Source organism: Camarhynchus parvulus, chromosome Z, assembly GCF_901933205.1.
Source record: "Camarhynchus parvulus chromosome Z, STF_HiC, whole genome shotgun sequence".
NCBI lineage: Eukaryota > Metazoa > Chordata > Aves > Passeriformes > Thraupidae > Camarhynchus > Camarhynchus parvulus.
Genome location: NC_044601.1, coordinates 51,592,349 through 51,611,225, shown reverse-complemented (window position 1 = coordinate 51,611,225; position 18,877 = coordinate 51,592,349). Strand labels below are relative to the sequence as shown.

Genomic DNA, 18,877 nt, shown 5'->3' with positions numbered 1-18,877 from the left:
TGCAATGTTAGTGCCTACCACTGATGATCAGCAAATTTAGACCAAGGGGTCCCATTGGCTTTGATTCCTGTATTCTCTTCTCACACCTTTCAAAAATATTCTAACTTTTAAAAGACCCCTTATGCTGTGTATATTTCCCCTTGCACACTGTAATTCCCCCCCCCCCCCAACACACCTTGTGTCAATTACTCCTTGATTCTTGACAGATTTCCTCTATGTATGGGTAAAAATGAAAGGTTATTATCACCAGGATTTCCTGCAATAACAGGTAACAGTGGTAACAGCCTGGTACGCAGATTTACTGCCTTTGAGTTCTAAATCACAGATTTCTTTCTATTGTGAAATATATTTTGAACTGTTAGTGCTGGAAGGCAGACAAAAATACCAAATGAGGATTTAAATATACTAAAGAGAGGGAGAAGGTAACAATCTACTCAACTTTTCGGACATTGTCTTCTAAAGCTAATAGAGTAGTTATAGAAATGGGCACTGAGCAGCAATACTGAAACTTTGGTGGTATTGGGATACTTACAGTGCAGGTTTCAGTGTATCATGAGCTGTACACTAGGGAAACATTACATTTCAAATTTTTAAAGTCCCTTTTTTAAAGCACAAGAAATGAACTGAGAGTTATGAAAGGATGTGCTATGAAAGGAAAGACAGAGCCAAAATGTTCCCTATCCAAGACACAAACCAAAGAACAGCCAGAGTGACTTGACCAGAATGCTTTTTCCCTTATCACAGGAAAGGCACACATCTACTATCTCATTATCTTATTCATGCAGAGGTTTATACTGCAGAATAAAGGCAGAAAAGAAGTCAGGGAAACATCATTGTTATTCAATCTGGACAGAAACTAAACACAATAGTTCCTGACACACACCCGGTTCTCCTTTCAGCCCTGTTCTGTTGACACAACGCAATCAGGACTGGTTTGACATTTTCAGAATCTCTGAAAAATTAAATTGTGAAACAGTGAGTATTAAAGGGTAAATAAACCTAAAGAAATTTAGAAAAGGATGGAACAAGAGAAAGAATTTGAGCCAGGAATCAAAAGCTATCAAAATCCAATTGTCTGCTGCTGTAAATAAGTATTTACTTAATTTAAAGTGTAGATTTTTTTTCCATTTAATGAACAGTTGTTCCCATGTAGACAAGATGCCAGGACTGAGCAGAGTATATTTGAAACTGCAACTTGTATTACATGAATTATTTCATGTCCAGGTGGTTGAATGACTGGGAAGAGATAAAAAGAATAGTAGGAAACCAAATTATTTTAGTTAATGTATTTCAATTTCAGAATTCAGTACTATTTTAAGACTAAAGTAATGTAAAATTGCTGATTACATAAAGAAAACATGAAACCTATTTGAAAGCCTTAACAACATCTCGAAAAATGTTCCTTTCAACCTAGCTGCCTACTGCAAATTAGTTTCAGCCCGTGCTTTATTGAAGCATGCTCAAATGGAATGGTGTTTGCACATTTTTATTGCTTTCACATCAATGAAAGTTATTTGAAGAAAACTTGTGCAACAATGAATGTAGGTGGGGAAAGGAACTTCAGTCTCCAGCATCAGCAAGGGATCCCTTCAGGGCCTTAGTTCAATTTACAGCCAGTAAGAACAGGATGGGTTTTTCCCCCTTTCCACTACTGAACTTCTCAGGGTAACTCTGTGTGTTTGGTAGCCAAAATAAGTATGCAAGGAGTGCAACAACAGACTAATGTGGCCTCTGCCACTAAAAAACATCTGCTGACCAGTATAACCAGAATATCTACCAGCTGAGGTACTGATGTTACTGCTGTTCTTTCGCGACCTGACATTTTCATTTGTCATAGGCAAATATGTTCCATTTTACCCTTATTGGGTCTGTCAGAGGAAGCTTAAAGACTCACACTCTTACTGCAAGCACAGGCCTGCTGACTTTTAAATGTTCATATTTACTTTAAATGTTCATCATATTTCTCTCCACAAAATGGGGCTATACCTGCCAACATTTTTTATGCAATTTCAGATTTAACAGATGAAAAATTATTAAATACTGTACACAGGAATCGGACAAAATCTATCCAGCATCTGTGAAACAGCATTTCAGTCTATCAAATGTCCTTCCTCTGTATTTCCTTTTTCCTGTGTACACTTCAACACTAACAGATAAAAGCATTATCACACTATCTTTATGCAAAAAATGCAAAGTAAATATACATATTAACCAAGAACAAGAAGTAAATACACCCCAAAAGATCTCTTTTTTTGTCCTTTTTTTCCAAGGCAAAACTTGAAAAAACAGGTTTTTTTAAGATCACACAGAGAAAATTAACAGCACAGGTTTGGTCAGATGTCTAAACTTGAAGGTCAGCCTCCCCAGAAGTCCCTGGGGACAGAGCTCTGAGGAAATCTGGGAGCATCTGTCTGTATTAGGATGTCATTTCTGATTTTCTGAACAGCCCTCCAGACTTATATGAATTCCCATGTTGACTAGGCAAGCATAGGTGGATGCATTGTCTTAAAATTGTAAGATTTTAAAAGCAACAGATCTGTTCCTCACCTTTTAATTTGTGAAATTTACAATATTTTCTATAATCATTAAATTTTAATTTTTAAATGTGAGAGCTGAGAATGTTGTGTGACTATTAGAATTGAGTGTATCAAAATTACTCAAGGTATACTAAGGGAGAACACAATAGAAGATTGACGAAAGAAAGATTTTTATGAAAGTAAAATATTTGACTGGAATAAAAGTTAGAATCGGGAAAAGAAAAAAGGTATTTATGCATAGGGCTTAATTCAGACACCTCAGGATAGCATGCAATGAAATCAGCAAGACTAAATACTAGTAAGATCAAGAGGTTTACTTCTGGAACTGTGATGCACTTCACTTGGTCTCATAGAACATCAGGAGTGCAGGCTTTATCACACTGCGGCTTCTCACAATAAATGTGAAGATATACAACTTGTGAGAGTAAATAAAATTATTTGTTCAATGGACACACCTGGAAAATACGCAGATACAAGCTAGGAAAGTGTAAACTATACCGTATGATACAGATTATATATTTCAAGTAGATATGCACATTTCTACAAAAGGACTTTTGACCAACTTTCCGGGCATCATACATCTAAGGTGCAAATATACTACAAGAATTAAACTTATTTGAACATATCTGTATTCATGATACAGCAATAAGGGTGTCAAACAATACAGGAGATGTTGAACTAGGAAGGATGGAAGCTGCAGTAACGTAAATGCTCAGTTTTACACATAAAAATACCTATTTTATATCTGGAAGTTTTGAAGGCTAAAATTGAAACCAGTATTTTTTCATTAAGTGACGGTAACAGTATAAAAAGAACAGTTTTCTGGCAGTTTTACCTTGCAAAGGTAAATTTTAATGGCATTCAAATGGCAAAGGCTGTTTCTAACTCAGCTGGAAACTCAGACAGAAAATGTGCAGATGGGAGGAGGCAAAAGTAAACTAGTTACAGTGTCAGAACCCAATAATAAGGCATATATAGAGGGCTAGGACAAAAGAAAAATAGATGTTGGTTAAGTCAAGGAAAGACAGCATATCAAATGAAAGCATAGCTTACAAGCTTAAAACTACCAAATGTGGAAACGTCTGAGACAATAAAGATGATTATGAATATAAAGCTCTGAGAAGAAGATGATCTTATATAACTGATCTCATGTAGGGGACTCTTCAGGGCAGCAGCACCCAAGGAGGTTTCATAGTGACTGGTTGTTGACTTCTCAATATACACCTCTTGGAAAGAAGTTCCTAAAAGCGCCTGCTGCAGTCTGCCCTGATGTGTGTGGGGGTGGGTGCTGGCAGCAGCTCTGGGATGCAGTGCAACACCACGGGGAATCAGTCACTGGGCTTCCACAGAGCCTGCCACAGTGTCAGAAGGTTAACTGGCCTCATTACAGCACCATCCCACCAGCTCCCAGGGCACTACAGCAAGCACCAACATGCAACTCTTTGCCATGTGTTGTACTGTAGGAATGCAGCATTTGTGTCCTTTTTTTGAAACTTGTTTTGGGTACACACCATAGAGAGATTTTTTTCTGTAGGTTATTATATAACTGCATATGGGAAGTTCTTCAAAATTTAGATAACTAACTGATATAACTACCCCAAAATTGAAACTTAAAAAAAAAAAACACAAAAAGTTTACAATTATTAAAAGAAATTTAAGGATAAATTTCAGAAATACCAAAAGGTTTTTTCATAAAAATAAATTTCTTTTTTTCTAGTCTAAGCTAAATTTTTATTCAAATAGTTTATTTGAATAATGATTTTAAATTAGAAAATTGAAACAAAGCAAAATGAAGCTAGAATGAATTTTTTAAAATTGATCTGTGCTGGATTTATTTTGAGAGATCTGTCAAAGAAAAAGGAAGTTTTTAATGCTTCTGAAGCAATCATCTTTCTTTTTTTTAATGCTTAACACTTTGATAGAAGGGGAAAAGTATTTCTTTAATAATTATAAGAGAAAATTATTTTTGAATTAGTGCGTGAGGTTTTGAGCGTATTAGTATTGGAGTGTATTTATAAAGGCATCAAAAATGCTTTTGTAAACCTTGCAAATGAAATAGTGAAGCAACAAATTTAAGTCGTCAGTTCTTCTCTGTGCCTCTCAAATCCTGGAAAATGAGGTCAGATGAACAAACCCGTTTCTGCCATTTAGCTTCCGAAACTGTTCTGTCATTTTATACATTATAGATCTGAAAAGCTTTCATGATTTTTGATGAAAGCAAAAAGATTTAAAAGGTCATATAATATCATACTATGGATCTATCTAAGTAATTAATGCCCCCATCTTCAATGTATCAGCAATGGTACCAAATAAAAGAGTGCAGAAATCTGCTTCTGGTTGTGTAATGTGAGCTAAGAAACATGCTCTAGTGCACGTTAGTCTGAATTAGAAACCACAATAGCTGAAATCTGATGGGAATCCCAATAATGAGATTAAGTAATTTGTGCTGTCATTGGAATAATGACATCACTGCTTAGTGATTTCATGGTTGTGAATTGACCTCACTTTACTGCAAGGTTCTTTCAATACTATATTTAGCCTAAGCCATTGGTTTATTCCTGCTGCTGTGTTCTAATACTTCCTATTCCATACTGGACTTCCCTTATGTTATGTGAATCTTCCCCTTATATTATAAGACAATAGTAAAACTACTAAATATTAAAGCATGTATTCAGCATAAGCTCAGTTAGTTGCATCCAAAATAATTAATCTGGCTGTATATGTATACTGCAGGTGTCCACATACAAGTTAGATTTCATGTATATGTCTTACATTTTGTTGAGTGGTGCTTAGGCTGATAAAATCATTGACATCATGAGTACCTCTTTTTCTGAGGCAGGCATCTAAAATATGTCACAGCCACGTCGTACCCTGAGAGCAAGTACTTCTTTCCACCAAGAGGTTACTAGACCAGGTATGATAAAAATCTGTCCAGATGAGCTGAATCCCACCTGTTATGCTTTACACTATAATTGTGCTTCTCAGAATACAAGGTAGGAAGAAAGATAACCCCTCCATGTGGAATGAGATGCAAACAACTGGTTCAGACATGGTGTAATGGAAGGCAAGGGAGAAGACTTCCATCATGGTATCTCAGCATTGATCCAGGCTGGGACTACCTTCTATCCTCACTTGAACCAGCTGTAAATGGGCTTTTGGTCATTCAGCTGAGCTGTCAAGTGAACTCCCCATGGAACTTGCTGTCCTCTGCCCTATTTCACACTAGGGACAGACACCCAAGTGTCACATCTTCACTTCATGGTTGTTAGATTTGAGCAGAGCTTTGTCCACAAGCTGAAAACATACCACATGTGCTCAAGGAGAAGGTGTGAGAACTGTGCTGTAAAGACAAGATCACATTTTCAGGAAAATTGAAAGTGGATTGTTAATGCACACAAGTTAGTGGCAGAGAACTAAATTGTGTGGTTGTGTGTGGTAGAGAAAGAATTTCACATGAGTTAATCTGGATATAGCTTGAAAGAAAGTATCTGGGAGGAACTGCCTTTTTTGTAGGAGTCACACTTTGTAGTTTGTTCTCTTTGGCATAATTTGCAATGTTTGTTTGTTTAAAAAAACCCCACATTTGTTATTTCAATAAGGAGTTCTTCTCATATTAATGTTGAAGTATCTGGATTTTATGATGACAACCCTAATTCTTCTGCTCTACAAAAATATAGAGATGGGAACATGCCAAAAAATGGCTAAAAAACCCAGTAAAAATAATTTTAAAATATAGCTCAATCTGAAATGGCAATAAAAAAAAAAGCTAACAGCATACTGGTCATTAACAAAGGCGCTGAGGAAAAAAAACAGGTATAATTCTACCACTGTGTGAGAACATTGGTGTGTTCACATCTTGGGTAATGCCTGCCTTGATCTTTGTATTTCAAGGACTCAGCAGTCTTTGAGGAAATACAATGAATGGGAGCTAAAATGATCAAGGGATGGGGCAGTAACCTGTTTAGAAAATTTTAAGAAGGCTACAACTTTTTCATGTCTACAAGAAAAGGCTGAGGGGGTTGTAACTGCACTCACAGAATCATGAAGCTAGCTGTTGGATAAGTGAATGCAGAGTCTTTCATAAAATGCTGCAATGACAGAACTCATCTTAAAGCACACTAAAGAAATTTACTTTCCTACATAGGTGAAAGGTATGTTGTCAGAAGGCTGTAGGGGAAGACAGTTTATCAGCAAATTCAGAAAAGAGATTAGGCAAATCTGCAGGCAAACAGGAACACAGACAATCTGAAAAAAAAAAAGGCCAGGGTGAACCCTGTAACATCCCTAATACAACGCCAGTAAATGCTGGGCAACATGATGGACTGCAGAAACTGGATTGGGATTCAGGTGGGACAGGGACTCAGGTATTCCTGTTGCTACAGGTGATCACAGAATACTAGGTTAGGAAGACTACTGGCCAGGCCCATTAGGACATGTCTCATTCTGTTAGAAAATAGACTACTTGATAATTTCAAAATCCACCACAACTTTGTTGACAAAACTGCAATTTTTCCCTTTCATTTTGCAAAAATAACATTTTTCAACATATCCCACTCTGGAAAATAGTGTCATGCTGACTTTGCAGGCTTCCTCACTAGCAATGAACAATAAATAAAAGCATATATACTACTTGGAATTTCTATAGCTATCTAGATTTGAGGCTTATACTGCTTACAAAAGCCTATTTTTCTTAATCAAGTCACCTACGAAGTCAATCAGAGTCAGACTTCATGTAGGAAAGACCATATCTATAGCTTGCAGGCCTTCCTCAACTTTCAGAAATCCCACAATTTTACATCTGACACTTGTACTTCAATCCCTACCTATGAGTTTGAATGGTGTGCAGCTTGCATTGAACTTTCCCAGCGCGCTCTATTCAATACCTTCAACTACTGAAAGTGCAATTGGATATTATGTGAAGCCCCAACCCTCTTTTGTTTAAGAGCGGTTTTATAAGATATGACAACAAGCGGCAAGTAATATCACCAACAATGCCTCAAACAGACAATCATAATACTCTAGAGGAAAAGAAATTCACCCAACACAGAAATAAAAAGCCTTAACCCCTAAGCAGCCAAGTGATATGAATGCTATTAATATTGTTCATAGTTACATTTACCCATGCTAACATTCTCTGCCCTGCAGACAAAGATTCCTTCAAGGAGCACCCTGGTTTTGGTGTTGATCTCACCAGCAGTGGGATCCCCATCCTGGAAGTCAGTAGCTAACTTTAAACACATGTCTGTATTTAATAACCTTGACGTATATGACTCATTCAGTGTCACTTATTGAATATATTCATCATCTTTGTAATGGGAATAGGCTTGCTAGCACCAAGGGATGAACCAAGGAACTAAATTATTTTGGGATGGCCAGCTCCAAAGCAGTGTGATGTGGCTACAGCTTCCTCCTGTCAGACAGGGCTACCAAAAGACTGGGTCACACCTATTCCAGAGTTCCACTTCACAGTACATTTAAGTCAGGAAAGCAGTGCACCTACCTGAGGTCAGCTGAATGTCAGCTCATATGTTTGTTCTAGCTCTTCTGCCCCAGAAACAATGCCATTCATTGATGTCATGCCACAAGAATTTTGCTGTCTCCATTCACTAAAATTTTACTTAGCATTCCTCTTGTGATCCACATATTAAAGGTCAGAGAAAGTCCATACAAGAGATCAGTTTTGTCCCACTTGTCTATAAATATGTCATAGACTGAGAAATCCATATTTGACAACATCTTTCAGTAATTTCCATTATATTGCAAACAAGTAATATCACTCACTTCTAGAGCTAAGTAAGAACAGATGCATTGTTTTACATAATAACACAGGCTGAATTGTTGAACACCTCTGCTCTCTGGGTCACTAGACCGGCTGTGCCATTTGCCGGTCAATCTACACTAAATTCCAAAACCCAGAAAAGCCTGAGCTGATCAACATTACAAAAGCAAAATAAAACCCAGAAACGGAACTCACAAAGTAAACGTGTAACTATCTCTAGTCACATAATGCAGAAAGAATTGTGGGGAAAAGCTGACAATTGTGGCTAGGTATATATGTAATGAAAAACAAAGGCAGTTCTAAAGTCTGATCAACTGCACCATTTCCAGGCAGTAGGTTCTGTCCAACTGAGGCTGCTTGCTTGACTTGCCATCAAGCAAGCATTTTCAACATTTCATTTAAGCTTCCAAAATTTTAATTCAGTTATTCCAAATAGATTCTTTTAATTTGTTCAAACTTTTCTTCAATTACAAAAGGAAAAAATCAACAAAAATATGACATTTTCAGTGGAACATTACTGCTTTACTGTTCAGTGGCAAATAGTCAAGAAAATGTAATCATATTATCATTTGGCTTTCTTAGCCAAAGTTTAATTCACTGTGATTTCTTTACTTCCTTGTATTTCTTCTCTGGAATAAAAAGACACATCAATTGTCTTATTTTAAAAGTCTGTACAAACATTTATCCCTTCTGGATTATTCTCCAGAAGATTTATGATATAAAACCATACTTCACTATCACACTCTGAATTTTGGAATGAGTGGGAATGGGTGGTAGAATTGAGCAGCAACAACATAACAGGTAATAACCCTTATATAAGCCACTTTCTTGTTCTGTATAAATACCAGCCATCTGTTTTACTTCAGTCACCATAACACCAGGATAAATTTAACAAGCCACATCTTAAATAGGTTTGCCTGCAGACCCTACCATCACAGTAAACAGCAGCCATCTCCAACCCACGCAGCTTTAAAGGGTCCTCCAGCACAGCCCAGGCCCTCCTGCATCTGCTCCAAGTCAGCTGGGGTGCACATCATAGTACCACACGTGGAGATACCCTTTGATTGCTTTCTAATATTGATACTGAAAAGAATATCACGCTTTTACCACACATATGCTTTTACACTGAACTTATTGTATCTTTTGGACAAAGAGGGAGTCTGATTTCAGGGCACCAAGAGCAGAGGTTTCTCTGTCTAATGTTTACAGCTCTTCTGTCCTTCCCGTGGCCTCTGTGTGTTGGGAGCCCAGTTTCTGATCTTCACAGGAACTTTATTCACATGAGAAATGGTAGAGGAAATCTGGGATCATTTTTTCTTAAACCCTTGCAAGAGGGGTGTCCATACTAAAACAGTCCTGTAAGTCAAGTCCCTGTGTTCTTGAGACCCATCTCCTTCCTCCCAGGCATGCCTTCTCCTCTTACATAGAGTGGGATCACTATATCAAGATGTTAAGGTTAAGAAAAATTTTACAGATTTATAGTTATGTTTTACCCCCTCGTGTGATTATCAAGGGGCAGGCGGAGTTTGGACATGTGGGAGGGCTGGCTTGTCACTATGGTGACATCTGACCTCCAATCAGAACTTGAGGAAGAGATCTCCACCACTGGACAGTGAAGAAGGGGTTGATGGGCAGAACTTTGGGAGGGATTAAAGGGTTAAAAAGGAAATAACCTCCGTTTGTGAGGGGCCTGAGTGCATGGCAGGGAAAATCTTTTGCTCCTAGCACTGTAACCTTTTTTGTTTGTTCAGTCTTCTGTTGTGTTTTTGATAAGGTTTAACAAACCTTCCTAAACTATGAAAAGTGAGTAGCTATTTCTCACAATGAGATTCAGAAAGGATAATTATGCTCTTCCTGTTTTCTGGCCTGGACACCTACCAGTGCTTCTCATTTAACCCTGATTTAGTGTTTCCCTAAGCATTAATACTGCGGCAAGACTATACTGTTATTACTTTTTTTAGAGAAATGCAGGAAGGTGCTCTCCCAGGGGTACAAACCCACAGATTCAGGCAGCAAGGCACACAAAGCCAAGCAGATGGTTTGGAAGCTGGTCCTGCTCAGGCCCAGCTGGAAGGAGGCTGGCTGGGCAGTGGGGCAGGGTGAGCTGGGCAGTGGGGCAGGCTGGGCAGAGGGGCAGGGGGAGCTGGGCAATGGGGCAGGGTGAGCTGGGCAGTGGGGCAGGGCGAGCTGGGCAGTGGGGCAGGGTGAGCTGGGCAGTGGGGCAGGGTGGGCAATGGGGCAGGGCAAGCTGGGCAGTGAGGCAGGGTGGGCTGGGCAGTGGGGCAGGGTGGGCAGAGGGGCAGGGGGAGCTGGGCAGTGGGGCAGGGTGGGCTGGGCAGTGGGGCAGGGTGGGCAGAGGGGCAGGGGGAGCTGGGCAGTGGGGCAGGGTGAGTTGGGCAGTGGGGCAGGGTGGGCAGTGGGGCAGGGCGAGCTGGGCAGTGGGGCAGGGTGAGTTGGGCAGTGGGGCAGGGCAGGCTGGGCAATGGGGCAGGGTGAGCTGGGCAGTGGGGCAGGGTGGGCAATGGGGCAGGGTGAGCTGGGCAGTGGGGCAGGGTGGGCTGGGCAGTGGGGCAGGGTGGGCTGGGCTCAGCTGCCAGCTCCCCCGGGCAGCTGAGCTCGGTGTGGGCAGCCTGCAGTTCAATCCCATTCTCTCTTATCTTTGCACTCCGTTTTCCCTGTGGCCGGGACAGGGCCTGCCTGGCTTTGCTCCACACCGCCACAGAACAGCATGTACCCTCTCGAGTAGCCTTCAAGTGTCTCCCTGAGAGCCACCTCTGAGCTCAGGTCGTGTTCCCAACCAGCCGGGTAGCGGAGGACTCCCAGCTCACAACCAGCAGAACAGGTATTCTCAGATATCAGATTAGTGCTATGACTAAAGGCCACAGCAACAAAAGGGAGGCAGGAAGGTATTATAGAGAGAATGCTTGGTGCCCAAATTAGCTTGCAACTATTAGTTACAAGGATTTTTTTTCTTCTAAAATATTTTTCCCTGCAAGAATTAATGGAGGCAGTCAACAACTGAAAGAAAAAGAAAAAAGGCAAACTTAATCAGAGGTCCTGATTTCGATTTATTTGCACAGTTGTACGTAATAGCTAAGGTATGTATGTTTTAGCTAACTTCCTTGGAGACACCCGACAGAATGCAGCACATTAGCAATATTTAGTTTACAAACATGGCACTGAATTTTAATAAAGACATAGAGACACTACTTACTGCATTTATTTCAGCAGAACTCTACCTTAGTACTCTCTGAGAACAACTAGGACTACTCTTAAGATTGAGAAATGTACTTGTTTAATTTCCTTTTACTGCAAAATGGTTTCAGTAAAAGGTACCTGGAAGAAATTTCTAACTCCTTTCTAACTCCAGTAATACTGACATGGCTTTAGCTCAGAGCTGAAACTATTTGAAACATAAAGGTTTTATAAGGCTAATATTCAATTAACTGGATGTATATCCTGACAAAGAACTGTATTTAGTCACTAATCTATCCCTCAATAACACATCAGCCATTTATATATTAAAAAAGCTATATTTTAAAATACATCTTTTATACTTGTAAAATATAGCTCTGAACAATTAGTCTAATATGTGTTTATTAAAATTATGGCGGTTTTATTAAGACACAGAGAGAACAAAATGTGGGACACATTAAGAGAGTAAATGGAATTTATTTCTCATACTTCATAGAAAGCTGTCCTGTCAGTGCCTACCAAGTTTTAAAAAGCATGAAGTGATGCTTAAACAGCATAAAGAAAAAAGAATTATTCAAAAGACAAAGATTTGCTGATTAATAACTGAAAAATATGCAAGAAAATTATACAGACAGATCAATATCACAGACTACTTCTACTCCTCTAAGCCTCAGAGAGCAGGGGAAACACATGAAGCATAGCACAGCACAGTCTCACACAGGCTGCAACAAAGTCTGCTGCTTCCCAGGACACATCTCTACCAGTCAGTCTATTTATGCAGCAAAACTACATGTAAGCATCCCAAAATAGCTCACACAACCTATAACTTCATTTTACTCGCCAACCTCCAGAAATGCAAGCTCTGTGTTATGATTTCTCTTACTGAAATAAGTGTCCTGAAGATTTTTAGATGGCATCTCTAACTGTAAGGATTGAACCCGACTGCTGAATGGGTAAAATCTGTGTAATATGTTACAAAAAGTACAAAAAGGGATCTCTTTTTAAAAATTAAATACATTGTATTTTACAACAAAAAGCTACATAATTTTGTTCCTTACTAATAATTGTGCAATTCAGCAGCTGAACATCTTCAATAACTATGCAATATCTATCAAATCAAAATTAAAGCCAGTGACTTTCTTGGGACATATCGCTGTGCCATAATAGAGAGCCTGAAAGAAACAAGCGAGCCACATTACCACATTGCGTCGGCAGTCCTTAAGGAGCTGGTAGATCGGGATCTTGGCTTCATAACAATGCTCATTTTGAAAAATTCCTTCAGTATTACCAGCAGTCAGACGTCAGTTGTTCTTAAAAAGCTCATTCTCAAAGTACTCCATTTCAAAGTGTTTTTAAGAATCCTCTGCTTTTTAACACCCTCTGAATCTGTCTTGTGTAAAAATCCAGGCTGTGGAGGAAGAATTCTAACATGCTGCAACTCCTTCCTTTTTCATGCTGAGTTTACTCTAGCACGGTGCTGTTCGGAAATGACAGTGCTTTTCTCCTCTGTCTTGTATTGCCCTGGGAGGAACTAGTCTATTTTGAACCTATTCTCGCTTCAGGTCACATGAGAATGAAGGCAGCTGAAAAGAGTCCCTATCTCTTTCTTTCAGTTTGATAACAACAGGTTTAAAGGTCAATAACATAAAAAAAAAAACCAACAAAAAAAAAAAAAAAAAAAAAAGAAGAAAAAATACTTCTGGATAATAAATGAAAGGAAAGGATGAATGTAAGTTACCGTAACATTTCTGAGTTTGCAAAGAAATTCCACTTACAGACATGCTAGATAAATTAGTCTCTGTGGAGTAAAGAAAGGAACAAAGATTTTTTTCATTCCGAATCAACTAAAACTCTTACCCAGAAATGTAATTCTTCCCTTTCTCTTTCTCCTAACACTTGCTTAGATACTGTTAAAAAGTACTATTATCTAACTTCACAAGCAAGAAAGCATTCCCTGTCTGAAAAGCATTCAGAACACTGCGGGGGGAGTTAAGTAAAAATTAAATTCCTTGTAGACTGTTAAAGTCAAACACACATACAGATAGTGATTGTTATTAATCACTGAAGGACGAAATACCTTAGTTGAAGAACTATAACATGACATCCTTTCTGCTGTACTGTAGATATCTTTTGCTGTTATAATAATTACATTAATAGTTTATGCCTTACAAAACAATATTGCATTTATAATTTCTGGTAAAAAAATTATCATAAAAGCTTTGAGAGTTAATTCCTATGTTGATATATTTGGCAATTTCAGCCTTAAAAGAGAGGGCAAGGCAGCAAACAAAACAGGGATTGTATCGTTTAATTTAAAATTTTTTGAAAATGCTCTGAACAGTGTTAGAATTGGTTTTAAACTGAAATAACAAATTTATTGCTGAACAAGTGTTTACATGCTTAATAGCCATTCCTTTGCAGTCTCATACAAGTGTTGCAGTACATTATTTTGGATGGGAGTGCATCTACGTTAATAATGAAAACAAGCACTGAAGATTGCTTTTATAAAATTTATATAGACTTGGCAAATGGAAGGAAAACATGATAAACAGATTATGCATCAAAAGATCAAAAAATTAAATTGGAATGTGTGTATGGCTCTCTGCAACCTTTGTACTTTATTTTATAACGGTACAATAAAATCTATTACCAACTACACTGTATATCACCAGGAAAGATCCTAACTGGCCTGGAGGCTTTTGCTGGTGATCTGCATACAAATTGTTCCACAACAGCAGAAGGAATGTTAATAATGTTTCTTGCTCTGCATTCTGTTCTTCATGTTTTCCATGTTTTCTGGCACTTATCTCTCAAATATCAATTAGTGACTTGCAAAGGACCTTTTTTAGGGGTTCTGTGGAATCAAAAAAGTTAGCTTCAATGAATGGAAAAGGCATCTGTGGTAAATTTAGCTCGAAGGGTCATACAGTCATAGGACGTTTAGTAACAGTTGGGTCTGTCACTGTGCAGGTCACACGTCTATAGAAGTGCACATAAATCAGGCACCATGTTGTGGAACTTTTTTATTTCTTTAACAGACAGAATAGGTCATTAAAAAAATATATCAGATAAAATAGAGATCCTTGACTGTTGCAGAATACCTGGCCATTTTTTGATTTTTGTTTGTTGATTATTTATTATTTATAAATATAAACTTTATTCCAATTTTACAAAGAAAAACAAAATTAGGCAAAATAGAGCTTTTGACTAAGTTTTTTTCAATACTATACTGAAATGGAATATTCAAAGGCTATTTCTGCTCTGCCACAAAGTAAATATCTCAGGATGGTCTGTTTTCAATAGTGTATCAGACAAGATGCTGCCTCTTACTTGTAGTTACTAGAAAAATGACAAGAAATATTAACATATATAGATACTAAACACTACTACTGCTACAGCATAAATACATTTTAGTTGCAGGTACTCAGTTTGAGTCACTGTTTTTCAATGGCAATTCAGAAAAAAAAAGTCCTCATGGGGTAACAATTCTCCATCTCATTAACAAACACCCACTGCAAACCTGCTTTCTTTGTTAGTCTCCATCCTCAGCTCTTTAGAAATAAACTCTTGTTCTCCAAGTGCCTACTAACTTCAACTATTAGGAAATATACATTAAGCAACTTCAAGTGGCCAAATCAGAGACTGTCTTAAGGGAGCAACATAGAATCATTGGCTTCCCCCAAAAGAGGGAGTCTTCCAGTAGGAAGGAGAGCTCACAAACCTCTAGGGAATGTTCATCTTATCTGAAATTAATCAGTTGACTTTGTGGAAGCTAAAACAAAGGAGCCTCTTAACATTCATCATGAGAAAGGCTAATCTTTTTCTAGAGAGGTTTCTAGAGAATCCATTAGAACAACTTTGGCAGTTAACAATAGGTTCTAATTCATACATAAAATCTGTTGTGCTACAAGTAACAACAAAGGCAGATTTGTCAAAGCTTTTGGTAAAGATAGGAGAACACTAGTCCACTGTGCACATAGAAGATGGTGTAGCATTTATTTTTGTATTTGGGGTCAAATAATAAAAACTAAATTTCTCATAATTTGAGGAATTAAGAAAAAAAATAATTAAGGAAAGTTAAGAGAATAAAAAGAGAAATGACCATTGTTTAAGTAGCTGATTTGTACACGTAATCCTGTAACTTAAAAAGAACCCCTAACAAACCCATATTTTTTTTCCTTTTTGGAATCCTTTTATTTTTTTATGGTGGCAGGAAAAAGGCTTTGGAAGAGAAGTGTTAGGATGCCACCATGTTTAAAGCAAGTGTTGATTGAATAATCAAAATAATTAAGAAAATATTTAAAATTAATGAAACTACTAAAAGATGGAGACATTCAGTACTACTAAATATACTAATAATAAAAGAAACAAGAAAAACAACAATAATTTTTATCTGCATGTATCATCAACTGAGATTTTAGCTGTATAGTTAAAAGGTCTAAGGAAAAAAAGACACAGAAACAAAACACCGTTAAATGAGAAGTGTGCTGGATTCAGCCCACTTTGTGCGTGCTTACATTTAGTTACTTATCTTCAAATTAGTAACTAATTGAATTATTCCAGTGCTACAGTGCAAAGAATCGAATATTAAAGTGAATTACCAAAACCATGGCTTAGAGAATGAGGTACAGGACTGATTCTTTTGTTCCATACTTGGGAACATCTCTTTCTCCAGGTTATGGAAAACTTGCTTAAACATTCCAAGTTTTGTCTTCCTAGTTTGTAAAACAGGGATAACCCACATAATGCTGCTTGAAAAGCACTTGGACATCAAACTGATGAAAAAACATGCAGTGGGAGCCAGATTATTGCTGCTCTATGCAAGCTGAAGAAATGGATTCACAACTTCAAACCTTCAGACATAAATAACAACTGGGCTCTTAAGTGTGGCATTTGGAATACACATTACCAAATGAAAGCTATAAAACAATCTGCTGCCTTTTGATATGCAATCTTAGTTTCACCCTGGGTTTTTTTTTTCCAAGTAGGATAGCTAAAATGTCTTTAAAAATCTGGAGCTGGGCTCATTCACTCAGGACTACCCATGTTATTTCTTAGTTACTGTTGCACCTGGTCTTCCTCACAGTTTGTATCTTTGCTTTCTTCATATATACTTTCCAGTTTCCACACTTAATAAATAAATGCTTTTTATTATGTTTTCAATAAATAAAGAATATGCATTTAAACTTGAAATCAGCATTTCCAATCTGCTGGAGCACACATTCCACTGGGGGAAATATTTTTTCACAAACTAAGCACCACACCAATTATTTTGTGAAACTCTTGAGTTGCACAGTTCATTCTAGCTCATCCACAGACTAGATTATCCTCTTATTGTCCTGTACTGCATAACAAGCTGAAGGACAGAAAAGATTAATAAAATGTTCTTATATTACCCATATGAGTGGGTCTAAGAACTAGTAATGTAGGTGTAGTTTCGGGAGATGTATATTTAAAAAAAAAGTGTTTTAAGTCAGAGAATTTGAGAAACAAAATTTTAACCCAGATGTAGGTTTTGCCACTGCTCAACATAGCAAGTGATTTTAAAAACATTTTTTGTAGGCTTAGAATTCCAGAAACTAAACCTTGTGATTTATGTCTAGGTAAGAGCATATTCCCTTTTGACTGGAGTCCTTTAGCAAAGAGGAAAAAGTTGCACATAACTGTGTAAGTAAGAGAACTAAAAAATGTAATGATAACTAGAGTGTAGAATTCATAAGAATGAAAAATGGCAAACCAAAGGGCACAGCAGAAACATGACATATGCCACTGGTGTTTCCTTTCTGTATCCACTCACATCTAGCTGCCTGGATTGAGGTACCCAACTTAGAAATATGGTGTATTCGCTCAGAGCCTGCTGTGTAAACAAAGTTACTATGTGCTCTACAAAGGCCTTACACAGAATTAAATGTGCAAAACTCTTCATAGACCTCATGGCAGAGAGGGTCTTCTGTAAGAATACCCAGTTCTAATACCATGCCTTGTCTGAAGATGCTTGATATCAGTTTCCTTTGAAGCTGCCAGGTGCTGCTGCCTGAGCTGTACCATGAGTAGTAAAGGAGGCGAGAGTCACAGAGAGGCCTCACAGTGCCTCGCTCACTTACACAGCAAAGTCAGGTTGTTTATATATATATATATATATATATATGTATATATCAGACTGAAAATGTCTCCTTCTGCCTTTATTCCTGCCTACCTTTTATTTCATTTAATCAGTTATGCAATTAGCCATTAGCAGCCTCAGTACTAACTGACCATTGCTGGTCCACATAGATTCCATTGCGAAAATGAAAATAGAACCTGTGCAAATCTTCATTGCTAGAGATTAAAAAAGAAAATAAAAATAGCTAATTTTTAGGAGTATGAGAATAATTTTTTTTCTGGGAAACATTATATTCTAGGCAAACAGTGCCATCAGCTATGCTGTGGTCTATGGTTACACATCAGTCATTAAGGATGGAATAAATGATACCTGCTAATGTTGGATTAACATTGTATACCAGCGAATAGCCTAAAATTAAGTACTACCCTCCTAGCAGACTTTGAACTTCAGCTGAGCTAAGGCTGAAGTTCAAGCTGGTTTTATATTTTATTTTTGTTTAAATAAACATAAAAATTCCCCCCAGATTGAACCATGGGTGTATATATATATATATAGATTTTTGTAAGGTTAAAGGAAAAATCTATCAATGTTTCCATCAGACTTTCTGGTTTTGAACTATTTGCTCCACACAAATTCAGACTACAATTTGTTAGCTAAATAGTAGCTTAAAAATAAACATTGGTGGTTCATACTCAACTCAGTAGGGAGTTAAGCAGTAGCTATGGTTTCCAAGAAAATTATGCCAGCTATTTTAGGCTAAAAAAATGTGGACTAACATTTTTTCTCTTTCTTTTTTTTTTTTTTCCAAATGAGGCAGCGGCTGCTAGGAAAGGCAAGAGAGAATTGTATTTCTTTTACAAAGCTTTCATAATTAGGACTGGTTCTGGACAAAGTCACTCTCGAGTGTCAGGCTCACTATTAGACAGCCTGATTATATAACCTCAATTATATTTTGTAAGATATGCTTTCTTTCATCATCATCCTGTTCAGAAGAATGGGATAGTGTGAGATCAACAAGAGAGGATTGGAAGACTCTTAGGAATACCACCATGTATTCCAACAGTACACACAGACCACCATTTCAGGCAAACAAAACTTGTACACACAATGTGAAAGTTTATACTTAAATTTTAAGCATGTTAGCTAGCCTTTTATAGTAAAGGACTTTTATTTTTTTTCCAATTTTGCCTTGTCTGGAACAAAACCCAAACATTAACAGAAAGCCTGCCCAACCCAGACATGCATACTCTAAAATGAATGTTT

At 37.6% G+C, this 18,877-nt stretch overlaps 1 protein-coding gene across 2 annotated transcripts in view; it reads right to left on the bottom strand.

The window, feature by feature from the left end:
* PDE4D (phosphodiesterase 4D) overlaps window positions 1-18,877 on the bottom strand; it is a 348,935-nt gene that overhangs the window by 110,720 nt on the left and 219,338 nt on the right. The window contains exon 1 of one of the 2 annotated variants that reach the window (XM_030968143.1): window positions 12,711-13,122. The exons of the other annotated variant lie outside the window; for it this stretch is intronic. Coding sequence (XP_030824003.1) covers window positions 12,711-12,775 — 65 coding nt within the window. The 5' untranslated portion in view covers window positions 12,776-13,122. Of the gene's footprint in view, window positions 1-12,710; window positions 13,123-18,877 lie in introns of those variants that run through there. 2 annotated transcript variants of the gene reach the window in all.